The 16076-nt window shown below is 39.4% G+C and overlaps 2 protein-coding genes across 4 annotated transcripts in view; one reads left to right on the top strand and one right to left on the bottom strand.

Annotated features, from left to right (window-relative positions):
* The window catches only part of Dus4l (dihydrouridine synthase 4 like), a 14648-nt gene extending 7531 nt beyond the window's left edge, over positions 1-7117 (bottom strand). For 2 of the 3 annotated variants that reach the window (XM_055624661.1, XM_055624677.1), the window contains exons 1-3: positions 6765-7117; positions 4505-4641; positions 1017-1138 (exon numbers count right to left, since the gene is read on the bottom strand). In XM_055624661.1, coding sequence (XP_055480636.1) covers positions 1017-1138; positions 4505-4620 — 238 coding nt within the window. In that variant the 5' untranslated portion in view covers positions 4621-4641; positions 6765-7117. The remainder of the gene's footprint in view (positions 1-1016; positions 1139-4504; positions 4642-6764) is intronic. The other variant, XM_055624668.1, reaches the window with a different exon arrangement.
* A 79-nt stretch (positions 7118-7196) lies between these two features.
* The window catches only part of Cog5 (component of oligomeric golgi complex 5), a 279550-nt gene continuing 270670 nt past the window's right edge, over positions 7197-16076 (top strand). Inside the window, exons 1-2 of the mRNA XM_055624641.1 lie at positions 7197-7291; positions 14262-14401. Of these exons, the coding sequence (XP_055480616.1) occupies positions 7198-7291; positions 14262-14401 (234 nt within the window). The 5' untranslated portion in view covers position 7197. The remainder of the gene's footprint in view (positions 7292-14261; positions 14402-16076) is intronic.

Raw genomic sequence — 16076 nt, 5'->3', positions numbered from 1 at the left:
CATTTTCCTGTTAGTACCTTAGTTATAGAATTCTACTTTAACAAGCACTTATTGATCTACTATATTTTCAACATTGTTAGCAGCTAAGCATATGATGTATTTCTATAGCTCACGCTTTCTAGGAACCTATGATTTAGTGGGAGAGATGGGCATGTAAGAAGAAAACAATAATACAGTAGGATTAAGGGCAGTAAAAGAGCCTATGCTTTTGAGTGAAGATATGAGTGTACAATGATCAAGAAATGTTCCTTAGTTACAAGTTCTGAATGCTGGATTAGGAACCATGAATTGTAGTTTGCCAGAGGTGTGTGTGTGTCTAGGAGGGAAGTTAAGAACAAGCCATGTTCAAATTCAAGGACTTCATGGAGAGAGGCTGCAGATGTTCAGTGGCTGGCTCACGAAGGACTTGCTCATTGCATCAGCTGCTAGAACTGTAGCCCCCAGACTGGTGAGTCTCAACTGTTGGCAAGATCAGAGCATGTGGAGGGCTTTTCAAAACAAAGAGTTTCTAAGGCTGCAGGCCTAAAGCGGAGCCTGGAAACATGTTTTCCAATAAGGTTCCAAGGCTGAAGTCACTTCTGGTCTGGGAATCATTGAAGCCATTATTTTAGGCAATAGGAATTCTAAGAAGGACTGTGAGCAGGAAACAGACATGATCAAATCTGTATCTTAAACAAGTCATTTGGGGCTATTAGAGGATAGTCTGAATGAGAAAAGAGAACAAGTAACTATAAAAGAACTTTTCTAATAAATGAGGACAGAAAGACTGGTGGCCTTAAGAACAGATGACTTCACATTTTGATAGATTACTGACAGGGTAAAAGACATTCCATACTGTGACTTTTAAAATACTAAAGACACTTAAAAACTAAAGAATTAGAATATCTGAATTATGTTTCATCTAGTTATATAAAATAGCTGATATAATTTTAATAATAATGATATAATGATATATATATATATATATATATATATATATATATTTACAAAGTCAGCAAACTATAGGTTTTACATACCTTGGTTTGTGGTAAATTCACTGTCTCTGGCTTTTACAGATCTGACAAAATCAGCAGCAACTATCATTGGTGTGTAACACAGATCACAAGAATATTTTCTTACTAATGTTCTAAAAGCCAACCTGTGAGCATAGAAAACTTCAATCATGAATTTAGAAGATACTTGAAGCATACACATTTGCAAGTTCAATTTAGTTATTTATTAAGTATTTATTAGAGGAACTTTTGCTTAGATGAAAGAGATGTACTTTCACTTAGTCTACCTGCTTAAGTATGAGTAAAATTCTTCGCACTTATGTCTTTGAGACAGGGCTTTACTATATAGCTCAGGCTGGCCTGGAACTCACAGAGATCTGCTTGGCTCTTGCCTCCTAAAGCCTAGAACTGAAGGCCACCACACCAAGCTAAAACCTCAATACCATTTATAAAACCATTATAGAAAAACCCCAAAAGAGAGAGGAAGGGAATGCTAGTGGCCTTGCTTTCCAAGAGACTAAAGCATCACAAGTTCCATGAATTTTTCTCTTTGCTTTAAATACCCCAGACTTGGAGCTGAAGTAGTGACCATCTGGACTCTGCAGTGAAAGAAGACAAAAAGGGCTCCACATAAATCTCCTTTATAAAGGATCAGAAAAAGAGAAGCCGCAAAAGACTGAAAACTTAAAAAATAATAATCAGTACTATACAAAAATCTATGGACTCAACTCTGTTAGAAAATGCTGGGCATGGAGTCATTTTCACTCTTTTAAGGTGCCCTAACATCTCATGGTTGATAGTGTTCAATTTGGCCTGGGAGGTATGTAGAGCTTTTGTTCCTAATGGCTCCACTGCTATTGGTGGAGATCACGTGTAGAGTGTACACATCCATGTGTATGTCAATACATGTGACAAGCCACCTTTTCCTTCCTTGCTGGATGTGTTGTAAAAGGACGCCTAATGGGAAGCCAGGACTTCAGTACTACCCTGCAGCTCATGAGGCTACTTGTACCAAAGTGAACCAGAACTCTCACCTCTGTCCACACTATCAAGGCACTCCTTATCGCTCAGACGTAAGAGGAAGGCATTTGAGAATCAAGATGTAATACTGATGGTGGTGAGGTGCTGCCTTTCTTTTCTCCCTGATGAAGCAGTGTCAGGGTAGCTGATTATATCAGAAGTTCCAATGTACAAAAACACAGTTAGTATAGTCTATTACATACTAAAGAACAGGCTAGTGAATGTAAAACTGATGGCTGTATCAAGTGATATAGAAATAGCATTAGACAAAACATCCTCATACAGTATTAAGAAAAAAGCCTCAGAAAAACAGAACTGTAGGGAGCCTCCTTCATTTGATGAAGACTTTTCATAAGAAATCATATGAGGGCTCAGTGGTGGCACACACCTTTAATCCTAGCACTAGAAAGGCAGAGGCGAGTGGCTCTCTGAGTTCAAGGAGAGCCTGTTTATAGTAAGTTCCAGGACAGCCAGGGCTACACAGAGAAACAAACCCTGTCTCAGGGGGTGGGGGGAGGGGAAGGAACAAAAGAAGGAAATGATATGACCCTCTTGTCCAGGACGGGAGCAGTGTCTTGGTTGTCTGCTCCCACCCCTTGTCAACACAGTGGGCACTTATAGCCAGCACAGTCAAGCATGAAAAAGTAAGCAAAGTCTTTGGATGAAATTGAAGAAATAAAATTGTTCATTTTTCTGTATGACTTGACCATTTATGCAATCCCCCAAAATTTATGAAATTCTATAGTTGGTAAGTGAGCTCAACAAGTTTGTAAGCTCAGTTTTAAAAAATACCAGTTTTATTTTTAAAAACTCTTAATGAACTTATATCTATAAAACTGAAACTACAGCAGTGTCAGTGGGATGGTTCAGTAGGTAAAACTGCTTGCTAAACAAGCCTGACAACTCGAATTAAATACCTAGAAGCGACATATAAGTTGATCTCTGACCTCCACATGAAAGAACAAAATAGGCAGCACATATGGTCCCCTGCCCTCCTTCCTTCACAGACAGACAGGCGTACACACCCAAAACATTTTTAATAGTTTACATCTAAAGCAAATTTACACAAATATAAATAATCTGCTTTAATATCATTAAGAAGACAAAAAGACAAGCTCCCTACTGGAAGGAAACATTTGCAAAGCACACAGGAGTAGTCTCTGGAATATGTAAAGAAACAAGTGAGCCTTAAAACCAATTCAGAATGGGTTGAGCATTTGAATAAACATTTCTATAATAGATATACCCAGTCAAGATGCAAAAAGATGTTCAATGTCACTAGTCATTACAGAATGCAAGTCCAACCACAAAGGATTCTACTTTACACCAATGGAATGGGTATAATGGTTAAAAAGAAGAATAAAATGACAAATATTGCCATTGTGTGCCACTGAGGAACAGGCAAAGGTGTAGCATTAATGGAAAACAGTGTGTTTCCTCTGAAAAGACAACACAGAATTAACATGTGTTAATGGATCCATTTGATTATATAGCTCAAAAGAATTGAAATGGTCTGAGATATTTAAACACCCACCGTTCATAGGAGCATTATTTGAAATTGCCAAAAGGTGAAAGCTTTCCAAATGTTTGCAAACCAATGAAAAGAGAAGCTAATGTAGTATGTACACCCAGTGGACTACCTAATCACTCTTAAACAAGAAAGGAAAGGCTGGCAGATGGATGACTCTTCAAATACCCATTCTCAAAATGCCAAGTGGAGTGAGCTGTTCTGAAAAAAACAAGTCTCAGCTACACAAGGCATCTAGTATAGTGAAATTATTAGAGAAAGGAAGCAAAATAATTACTTTATTAAGGATTAGTAGGGTTTGGAGTGTGAGGAATGAAGAATTATTGCTTAATGGGTCCAGAACTTCAGTTCTAAAGATGAGGCAATCAATGCTCAATAGACACATAACCCTGCACAGTTAAACAATGACTGAGTGAACAATCATGTTTGTTTATTGGTTTTGTCTTTTCTGGAGGAAAGTCTCAATACGTAGCCCTAGATGCACCTTCTCATGAAAACCTGCATGTGCACATTTACATCGATGTAATATTTACTGTATCCTAATTGCATTATCATTTTTACAGATATTGAGCTAGGGATGTAGTTTACTTGGTACAGTGCTTGCCTAACATTCATGAGGCTCTGGGTTTGATCCCAGCACTATTTAAAGTAGTCACAGTGGCCTTTTCGTATAATCCCAGCACTTGGGATATGAGGCAAAAGGATCAGGCCTTCAGACTCAGAGCAGGCCTGAGATACATAAGACTCTCTGGAAACAAACAAACAAACAAACAAACAAAAACTCAACATACCAGTTGAGTGTTAGCACCAGGATTCAATTCTAAACCATGATTCCAAAGGTAGGAGTTTAAAAAGCCTTTGCAGTCGAGTGACTATTATAATACTTTGAGGAGGCGGGATCCAAAAAACTAGTACATATAAGGAAAACTAAATATTGGCTCATTAATCATTTAACAATACTTACTTTGAATATCGAACCATTGGGGCACAGACTTTTACCAGCTGTCCAGAATGAAACATTTCTATTGGGTCTTTTTTTCTTTCTTGACACATTGTGGTTGGTCTGAAGTCACTCCTCATGTATACAGGTTGGTTTCAAATCTGAAAAAGACAGTTTGCAAGAAAAAAAAATAACTTATTTCCTTATTTGAAATCTCCTCATTGGGCATGTCACACAGCTCTACCGTATGGTAAGGTGCTTGCTTAGCATGTGACAGATGCTGGGTTTAATTCTCAGGATTAGAAAAACACACACAGAAAAACTACCAGTCTAGTAATTTCAGTTGCCAATGTTTTTCGTGAGGCTTGTATACTCAGAAATCATTCCAGTTTCTCTCTCCTTTATCAAGAGAAGAGGAACTTGCTAAATTCTGCCTCTACTTAAAGGATCAATAAATGTGGAAAACTGCATAGGGTAGTTTTACAGAAGTAAGAGTGTTTATCAAGTTATGGTTTTGCTTGTTACTTTTTTGCTTATATTGTCCAGGCTAGCCTGGAACTGATGGTTCTCTTGCCTCAGCCTCTGGGGTGCTGGGATACACTGGTGTGCCTCTATGCCCAACCTCATATTAGTTTTCTGTTACAAGCTTTTTACAAATTTCATGATAAACCAAGGAATCTGACTTGAATTACTTCCCATATAATATTTCATTCAGCAAATTTAGGTGGCATTAATAGAACATTTGTATTTCAAAATAAATCCTGGTATTTTGGGGCTGGAGAGACGGCTCAGTGTATAAGGGTATGTACTTTTCTTGCCGAGGACCTGAGTTTGTATGTCAGCTTGAAAGGGAGATCCTACACCCCTGGCCTCTGAGGGCACTTGTACTCACATGTGTACAACCATCTACACATATGCCACAAACATACACACACAAAAAAATCTTGATACTTTAATTCTAGTTTTCTTATGAATCAGAAGGCAGACAAAACTTTATTATTTTTTAAAAAATTAAAGTTATTACCAGTGAAGATTTTCAGTTATCACCAAGCAAGTGCACTGTAAATAACTTTTATGGGCCAAGGACAAGTGACAATTTTTCATGTTGTACTTGCTCTTGATTTCATAGTCTTTTTGTTTTTTATATTCTGATTTCAAATCTGTAATATATAGCTAGATAAAAACTAATCCTATAAAAGACTAATTATTCAAATTCAGCCTTTAACCTTTGGCAGTAAAATAAATGAATACAAGGCCAATATACTTAAGGATACCATAGCAGCTGGGCATGGTGGCACATGCCTGAAACCCCAGCATTCGGGAAGGCAGAGGTAGGGGGAGCTCTGTGAGTTGGAGCTAGTCTGGACTACCAAGTGAGTCCAGGACAAGCCTGGACAAGCACGGCTACACAGAGAAACTCTGTCTCAAAAAAAAAAAAAAAAAAAGGATACCATAACTTGCAAGAAATCATTGGAAGCACCAACTTTCAAGTAACAGAGGAAAGGGGAGTGGTACTAAGATGGTCTGTGGTACTAAGAGGAATAAACATGGAGTTTTAGTAAAACACTAAGGGAGAAGATTATTACAAAGACGGGAAGAATCTTAAACACTATAGAAATGGCATGTACCATGAGGTGGCGAGTGGCAATGTCATTACTGACTTTCTAAAGCGTGGTTTGGTTCTCACTCATTCTTGTGGTCAGAGTAAATGACAAAAAGCCTCCTTCAATAGTATTTGCTGAATCCAGAAGCTTTTAAGAATCAAGATGCTTACGCCACATCCAAGATTAAAGTGTCTCTTAGGGCTTATGGGATGAAAATATCAGTATTTTAAGTGCTCTAGAGCATGCAGCCATGTTTGAAAGGACCAGAATAATTCTGCTTAAACTGGGTAGCACCAGGCATATTATTTTGGTCAAATAGGCTTCTACACCTAGAATTTCTTTTACGGTATAAATGACTTGTTTGTAAACTCGTGCTGGTATGTACAGTGGGGGTTATTGCATGTCAATATGCAGACTAACATCTTTTAGTGTAAAAAATAAGAAAGCTAAGGAAAGAAATTTATCCTGCAATTCAGATGCTATTGGTCGTTGATGATTATTATATACAAACTAGTTCTGTATAATATGAATACTGAGATCTAACGTGAATCTAGGCTCCCTGCCTCTGGCAACCGATCAGTCCTGTTTGCATCATGCCTGGGGTCAAACACGTTAAAGGAAAATCTTCTGAGGCTATATTAATGGGATGCAAAACGCAGTGCAGTTCGAGGCTGGCTCACCTAAAAGTTGCGAATATTCACACGTTTGGATTTCTAAGGTACTTAAGGCAGAGCTTAGCAACTATTCTTCCCCAGCATATCCCGCCTGCTACCCGGGCTTGCCACTCTAGGCGTGGGACAGGTAAGGCTGAGCAGCCCTTAGCTCCCACGTGCCGGACGAGGAGGGCCGTGAAGCTCCTAGGAGCCTTTTTCCCCACGCCGGAGGCCGGCGTTCTCAGGCCCGATACTTGCGTTGGAGGTCGGCACTGTGGCTACGTTCCGAGAGGAATGGGAGAAGGCCCGGGCGGCGACCTTTGTTTCCTTAACCTCCAGCACCGAGGCACCCAGGTGCTGCCGAACTCGCCCGGGCCAGCCAGGCGGGGCGGCGCCTTGATTGTGCGTCATTCGGAGGGCGGGGCTACCTCAAGACGTCATCAACCCGGTACTTGCCAACATGGAAGGTGGAGATAGCGCGGTTTCCGTGGCAGGCCGTGCGGCTCCGGGTTCCGCAGCGGTGGCGGCGACCGTGCGGGAGCTCCTGCAGGACGGTAAGGCGTCGGACGGTGGCCGGGCCTGGGTCGCTCTGCCTTGCGCGGGGGCCGAGGACTCCGCCGGTCGCTTTGCACAAAGTTTCGGGTCTGGATGTGGCCACTCCCCTCCGCCCGGCCCCCTGGCGTCAGGGATTGTCCTGGTCTACGGATGTGTTCCTCTCTTTCCGTGGGTGTCTTGGGGACACCTAGGGCCCGGGTTTGAACTCGCTCCTGACGCGCCCAGGACGTCTCTCTAGTTCCGGGACCCTGCACGCGGTGGTCGGGGCTGACAGCCACTGCCCAGTGCCTGACCAAAGAGTGTAGTGTATTCTCCCAGAAGGGTGGACCTACTTAGGCGACGAACCGCCGCTTAAGGAAAGGGATGAGGGACGCGAAAAGTAGAAATGGAAACACCTGAGTTCAGTTCTTGGGGCCCTGCAGGTGCCTCTTACAGTGTATTTATCAAACGTATCGAATCCTGAAGTCAGGTTTGCTGGTAGTTTGGAGAGAAATTGTCCCAAGTAAGTTAACTATATAACTTCTATAACTACTGTAGTAAGCTTGAAAATCAAGTTGTTAACGAACAATTTGAGAGGCAGAACATAATTCAGATTGCGAAAGGTATTAGGCCTTTATCAGCAGTCCCCCTTTCTCCCCTAGTGGGCACCATATGCTATCATTTATTAAAATCATTTGCATTAATCACCTTAATTGCTTCCGAGGTGTTGAGTGCTCCCACCCCGCACACCCGTTTTTGAGTCAGGGTCTCCCCACTTAGCCCTGGTTGTCTGGAACTCACCTTGTTGATCAGCCTGGCCTCTTAACTCACAGAGATCCGCGTGCCTCTGCCTCCTTTGTGCTGGGATCAAAGGCGTAGGCTACCATGCGGGGTGTGTGGGGGGGGGGAAAAAACCTCGTTTTCTATTCCACAGAGTTAAAAGCAGTATTCTGCATACAGTAGGTACAGATTTTTTTTTAATTGAACACTCCTCTAAGAGTGGCTTATAAAGGATCAAATTAAACTTTAAATCACTGTTTCCCCTGGTTGCTGAATATTTTATATTGCCGTAATCGCTTGTGTTTTCATGATATATATTTTATCAAAACTAGTGATGTTTTCTGAACTAGGTTGTGGTGTAGCTTTAGTTAGAGTTCCTGCCTGATGTACCTTATCTTTGTGTCTTAATTGAAATTAAAATTTACCAAGTTCACAATCCTGAAATATACATATAGTTTCCACTCTCAAATACTATGCCATGTAGCTATAAGGGTGGCCCCTGTAATAGTTTTGGAAGAGTAGGGTATGGCTGTGCATACTGCCGAGGGTTACAGTTTCCGTAGGGAGTGTAAGCAAGCTTCCCCAGCTGTACCTAGTTTTGAAGTGGAGCTGGGACTGCCCCAGTTAAAATACCTTGATAACACATTCTGAACAGTGAGTCTAGGTTGCAGTAGGACACTGACTAACCACTTGTAGTTAGTTTTTGGACAGTAGTTAATATGCATCCTATATTTTTATACTTACAAAGCATTTTTTTTGGTCATCCTCCAACAGTGATTATTTAAACCTACTTTTACCCTTTAAGAACCCTTTTCTTCAAGCTCCTGGAATTTGTCAGATGTGAGCTGTATTTTTTAACAGCTGTCTAGCCCATGAGCTTCAACTGAACCTAAAAACATGCTTGCTTGCTTTTTCCTTCTGCCGTTTCAAATACAACAAAGTGAAGTCTCTACCTCTCTTAAGGACAGCCCTCGTTTTGTACTGTGCAGCTTATTCCTGTGTAGAACCCAGCACTCCGCGCTGTAATATTAAAGTCACTTCACTAACATCCTCAGTGGTTCCCAGGAGGCAAATCAGATTAACACTTGGTTCTATCTCATTTAAACTTGTAAAGGGCTTGGCTCCTTTCTTAAAGGAACTCGCCTTAAAAGGTGTAAGTGTCCTATCCTTTTTTTGTTTGTTTGTTGTGTTTTTTTTTTTTTTTTTTTGGTTTATTCAAGATAGGGTTTCTCTGTGTAGCCCTGGCTATCCTGGAACTCATTCTGTAGACCAGGCTGGCCTGGAACTCAGAGATCCACCTGTTTCTGCCTCTTAAGTGCAGGGATTAAAGGCTTGTGCCACCACTGCCCATCATTCGTTTGTTTGTTCGTTCGTTCATTCATTCATTCATTCATTCATTCAGTCAGTCTCGAATCGTAGATGCCTTTCTGCAGTTTCCCCAAGTGTACCTGAAAAATGGAGCATTTTGTTCAGTAACCGATTCACTGTGTTGAGGATTTACCTGAGGAGAGGATTGATAGGCTCTGTGAGCAGATGCATAGTTGGAAAATTTGTGAGCAATTTCTGATTTGCCTCAGAAATTATCGCAAAGGAGAATGATATTGTTATTTATTCTGGAATATCATGAAATAATCTAATAGACATACTCATCTTTTGTTTCATCTTTGGGAGATCATAGTTAAACCACTTCCTTTAAACTGTTATTTCTTTTGATTTAGTCATTCTGGTTTTTTTTTTATTTTTTTTATTTTTTTCCTCTAAGCACTCTTCAGTATTTTCTTTACCCAACTCCACAGGTTTTGGTGTCCACTGGGGTTTTAAACCCTATACTGTCCATTTCTGTTTTTTTTTTTTTGTGTTTTTAAATTCTAACATTTGTTTCTAAATCATCTAATCTCTGCTTTGGTCAGTTTGACACAAACTAGAGTAAGCTGGAAGTGAGAACCTCAATCAAGGAATTGCCTCCATCTCATTGACCTGTCTACCTGTGGAGTATCTCCTTCCTTTGTTTTTTTGTTTTGTTTGTTTCTTTCTTTCTCTCTCTATTCTTCCTTTCTTCCTTCTTTCTTCTTTTAACTTTTTTGTTGATTCTTTGTGAATTTCACATCATGCACCCCAATCCCACTCATTTCCTAGTTCCTTTATATCCTGTTGTGTGTTACACAGTATACCCTTTTGCCTGAACACCTTTATTTGGAGATGTCCATTGCAATGAGTCTTTGGTCTGTTTCTAGGCCTATGGCTTTGCCTACACTATCTATACTGGATCTTCACCAGGCCTCCTCTTGGATATCCTGTTGTTGCCTTGTGTAATGGAGGTTCTGCAGCTTTGGATCTACAGGACTGGCCACTTCACATGCTCCAACAGTTCATAGATGTTGGAGTGGGCCAACTCAAAGCCCTGGCTCTGGGCCTGTGACATAGTTGAGTCAGCCTGCCAGCTCTGCACCTACACCACCAGGGCGAGCTTTCTAGCACTGCCAGGCTAGCTCACCCAATGACACAATCTGCAAGGGGCAGGGCCAGCTCTCCTGCTATCCCTATCTCTGGGACTAGCTCAACAGTGCCCATGCCACTAGGCCAGCTCTACTGTGCTGGCCAGGTGAGGTGTTAGGGTCCGCTCTCCTGAGTGCTGCAGCCAGTGAGGGGTGGGGCCACCTCTGCTCAGTCCTGGTACATCAGTTGTTTCCAGGCAGCAGCCCAGACCAGGGATGTCCACATGCTTTGGTGGTAACATGGGCCATGGACATTGACACAGACCCCTGCTGTTACATGGCCATGGATCCAGACCTGGCTCTGAGAGGCAGCACAGGCAGGGACTTAACCATGGCCTCAGGTGGCAGCGCAGTCCACTCATATCAGGCTGTTCCTCAACTCCAGTTCTGCCTCTCTTCTGAGTGCTCAAACCCTTCAGCTTCTCTTTCTCGCTCATCTCTCCACCACATACTTGCACAACATAGAGGCTCCCAGGAATGGTGGGAGGAGGCAGATATGATGGAGGATGGGGCATGTGGTAGGTGGCCCTCTGCGTGTCTTGCCTCTGGGTCATGGGGCATTTTTTTAATTGCTGGTTGATGCAGGAGGGCTCAGCCCACTCTGGGTGTTGAGCATTAAAGAAAAAAAGCCAGGGTGAGCAAGTCATTAATGTTCCTCCGTTGTTTCTGTTTCAGTTCCTACACCAAGGTTCTTGTTTTAGGTTTCTATGAAGAGAAAAGATAAAATCTAAAATTGTCCAATTAAAGCAAGCTTTAATTAAATACAGGCCAGGATGATGGACTCTGGCCATGTCCATTCCAAGGTTTTCAGAAAATGACAATGAGTCACATAAAGGTACATATTTTCCATTAGGTTCAATCAGGGGCAAGCGTGTGCCCTGATGCTCTTCCTGCCTGCACCTCCTACCTACACCCAATCAGGGGCAAGCATAGGGGCTGATGCTCTTCCTGCCTATATATCGCCTGCCTACATAGGATCAAGCACATTGGTGCAGTTGGGTCAAACAAACTTGTTTAGGGGAGCTAAAACATGTGTCATAGGAAGTATCTGTCCTTGGGCAAGGGGCTTATAGAGGCATTTTTATTTTATGGATCTCTTCAGCACAGCAATGAAAATGTAAATTTTGCTCACACTACTTTTGCTTTTCTTGATGATAAACTGTAACCTGTAAACTAAAATAAACCCTTTCATCTACAGGGATCACTTTTTTTTTTTTTTTTTTTAAATCACAACAGAAAAGCAAACTAAGATAAATTCATCCTTTCTTCTCTTCTAAATTATAGAATTATAATTTTAGCTGCATACTGGAAATTGTACCTCAATAGTAAAGAACTGGAACAAGTAGTGCATCTTCTATAAAAACCTTAAACAAAGTAGATTTATTCCTATTCTTAAGTCTTTTTTTCTGATTGTCACTGTTGCTACTATGTTGGTCTTTTGTTAAATGAATGCTAATACTTTAGATAGGTTGTAAGGCTCTTGGAGGCAGGGGTTTGTTTCTCATCTTTGCATATTTCATGCTTAGGGCATCTAGCTTCAGGCAGAACTAAATTCCTTATGACAGATAAAGAATATTTCATTAATTATAGAAACTTGGGAGTTTTCTTTGGTTTCGTCTACTACTCCTTTCAGCTTATCAGGTCCTACCCATTATCATGTCCAGACACTGGCCAAACGTGTCACTTGTTTGACATTCTTAAGTGACACTGTCTGATTTGGGTCTTCATTATGTTACTTGTACAGTGTTTCTGTGTGCTTCTCTACCCTCTCATTCTTCTCCATGGGTAGGTGTGTTGTTAAATGAGCTTTCTTGGAAAAAAAAGTCCTGGTTTTGTTAGTATTTGTGTATACGATGGTGTAAATAACGCTGCTTTGGGTGGTTTAAAGGTACCTACATAGAATACCAGCTTGCTCAAAGAATCCATGAAATGTTATAGTTGTCTGTTAAAAGCCAGTAGGTATCAACTCAAGCATACTGCTGTGTAACACATCCCTTTTTAGTTATTATCTGTGTTTCTGCCAGAGTCACTGTTGTAGAATGTAAAACTGACAGTGCTCTGTCTGGCTTTAAAACTCTGAGTAGCATACAAGTTGAATATTTTGCATGTCTTACAGGCTTTTTAATCAAACTGCCCTCCAGCCTTCTTTTGAAATTTCTTTCATCTGTCTTTTTTTTTTTTTTTTTTTTTTTTTTTTTTTTTTTTTTTTTTTTTTTTACATTTTCTGTCTGATATGCATTCTTCATCTATTTTACTAAACTTAATATTACTCTTGCCAAACTATGCCAGTTTGACATTTGCTAGGGGTAAACCTTTTGTGTTGAATGATGGTTACATTTTCTGGGAGGATTCCTAATTCTGAGAAAAACTTAGCAAACTAGAAGGAAATGTAGTTTTCAGAATTAGGGCCAAAGTAGTAATATTCTATGACTTTAGCTTGAGATTAGTGTGAATGTGAGAGCAGTTTAGACTGCTTTGTTCTTAGCACCATGATACTTTCAGATAACAGATTAATTCATTTGATCAGTATTGAGTACCTGCCATTGTCTGGCCACAGTCAGGTCCTAGAGAGGTGGTAGTAAACAAACAAACAAAAAACCCAGCTTCCCTTTGTGGAGCATGTATTATAATGAATATAGACAAGGTAAATATGTGGTTAGGAGTTTATAGTTCCTACTTTAAGCTGCTTTTGCTATATCTTGTTTTTAACATTTCATTTTCTCCATTATCTTTCATTCAAGAGTTCATGGATGTGTGTGTGTATGTGTATTAAAAGCATACATCATGATTTCTTTTTCCATTATATTTGAACACAACTTTTATATTTATTTATTTTACCTTCAAGTCTTAAATTTCAATGCTACCTGTAAGCTGGCGTTTGTCTATTTCTATTCAAAATTTAGATTCATATTTAAATTAAATTGATTCAACATTTAGATTCATGTTATAAATGTATAACACTATTTGTGTACTGGTCTAGAGATATCTAATGCAATAAATATTATCACTAGTCAGTTTTCCTTAAAGCATTGTTCCTAGCAGTAATCTCATTTTCTTGGAATAAAGGTTAGAGTTTATAGTTGTGATTTTAATTTTTTGTTTAGTATCTTCCTTTCATGTGATTCACTTTAAAAATAAGCATTTAGAAACACAGCAAGCCTAACAGTGGTGCCACACATCTTTAATCCCAGCACTCAGGAGGCAGAAGCAGGCCAGTCTCTTGAGTTCAAGGCCATCTTGGTCTACAGAGTGAGTTCCAGGATAGCCAGGGCTACATAGAGAAATCCTGTCTCAAGAAACTAAAAAGAAAAACCAAACCAAACCAAACCAAACCAAACCAAACCAAACCAAACCGAACACCCAATTCTACCCATCCCATCCCATCCTATCCCATCATTGGAAACATTACATGCCTGACCTTCACCTGTGAAGTGGAGAAAATAGTTTTCCCACACATCAGGGCCATGTGGGGATTGAAGGAGTCATCAGTATGTGGGTTTAGATCAGCACCTGAAGCATAGTATGATCTCATGAGTATTGTCACTTCTGTTCTGCTGCAATCTGTTCCAGTTTATCCTCATTGTTCAAGGAAGCCTCCAAAATAGTTCCTAGTGCACAGAAGATCTCAAAACATGCTAACTCTGATTATAATTGATCTATTGCTTGATAACTGGTATAACACAGAATTGATAAGTTTTCCTTTACTTTTTCCTAGACTGTTACAGTGAATTTTTAAATGAAGACTTTGATGTAAAAACTTATACTTCTCAGTCTATTCATCAAGCTGTAATTGCTGAGCAACTAGCAAAACTTGCCCAAGGGATCAGTCAGTTGGATAAAGAGCTACACCTACAGGTAACATCAGTCTTCTGGGTTATAGAGATTATTTGGCTGAAAATGACAGTTGATCTTTTGTGTCATCTCATCATTGATAAAACCAGATCTGTATTTCCATAAACAAATACATAATTTGTCAGCATCACTTAATTACAACTTTGCAGAGTTTTCTGTAAATAATCTTTTATTAGTTGAAAAAAAATTGACTCACCTTTCTGGAATCATTTATTTATTTATTTTTCTATTTATTACCTGAATTTTTTTTTACAGTGAATGTTTTTTTTTTTTTTTGTGGGGGCGGGGAAAAGAACACTTTTGATAATGAAGACAGAAAATGGAAATTTGGAAGTAGAAAGATTTGAATAAGTAAAATTGAGATTTGCACAGGCAGTGTTTCTACTTTATTAAATACAAAGTATAACATTTGCTGAAATTTTAGAAAGACAGTAAATGTTGTGATATGTAGAGCACATATAGCATTAGGAGATGGGTCCCAAGCTTAGATGTGGTGTTCTAATAGACCTTATCACTTCCTGTCTTTTGAGTCTTTAAAAAAAAAAATTATGTCCTTTAAATGAATAAGAATAGATTGCAGTAGATAAACTTAAAGGTCTCTTCTTTTATAATTGATGACTCTTGTAGGATTGTTCTATGATCTAGTTCTTTGTTGGTGTGTTTGTAACACTGGGGATTGAACACAAGGACTTACACATGCCAGGCAAATGCCCTTCCAACTGAGCTTTATCCCAGGTCCCAATATGTTTCTTACATTACTTTTTTTTTTTTTCTTGAGTAGTTATTGAAGAAACACTTAGATGAACAAATTATTTTGTAAATAAATGAACTCTTTACTGGGAAGTCTAGTCTGTTATATCATGAGACATTCATTTAACTTTTTGTGTCTTAGTGGTGACTTATAAGGTCATTTCAACTTTAAAATTCTGATTACATGTTCAAAATACAAGTATTTAGAAGGCACTTAATGTCAAGCTTTGGGTTAGGCTGTAGGGTAGGGAAATGAGAATACATTAGTTCTCCAAGGACTCAGATTGGTGAGAACTATAGCTAGGGATAGCTGTAAATGAGGCCTGATTTACTTAGAATGATACAAGGTGTTTTTCAGGAGCAGAGGAGACTGCTTAGGCTGCATAGAGTATCGGGATAGGTTTTTGCAAGAGACTGCTGAAGTTGTTTCCCTTCTACGCTTGCTGTTTTTCTTCTTTCGTGTAGTACCTCTTTGGAAGGAATAGATGAGAATTTAAAATTAACACTCCTTAGAAGAACAAATTATATATTTATATATTTTAAAATGTGAGGTCAAAATCTTAGTTCTAGCTTGAGAGCAGAACCTGCTATAATTTTTTTTTTCAGAAGTAAAATTTGGATAATGCTAGCCAAATAAAGAATATAATTAAAATAATTGAAGCATCAGTGACATGATTAAAGTTTCAAAAGACTTACTATCCATTACAGCTTCACACAGGAAGTAGAATTGACTGTAGATATTAAAAGCAAAAAGGTACCTAACAAATAGTTGTTTGTGGAGTTGTTGGTAAACAGAAAAGTATTGAACTGAAGGAAGTATAGTTGTAGGACAGAGTGTTGTCTCCTGTGTTACTGCTACAATTTTGATTTTAGATACTTGTGACTATGCTGGAGTAATTAATATGGTTTCCTCAGCTGTCTTTAAATC

This window comes from Psammomys obesus, unplaced genomic scaffold (genome assembly GCF_907164565.1).
Source record: "Psammomys obesus unplaced genomic scaffold, mPsaObe1.curated_primary_1811, whole genome shotgun sequence".
NCBI lineage: Eukaryota > Metazoa > Chordata > Mammalia > Rodentia > Muridae > Psammomys > Psammomys obesus.
The sequence above is the reverse complement of the archived record's forward strand: the minus strand, read 5'-3'. Positions and strand labels throughout refer to the sequence as shown.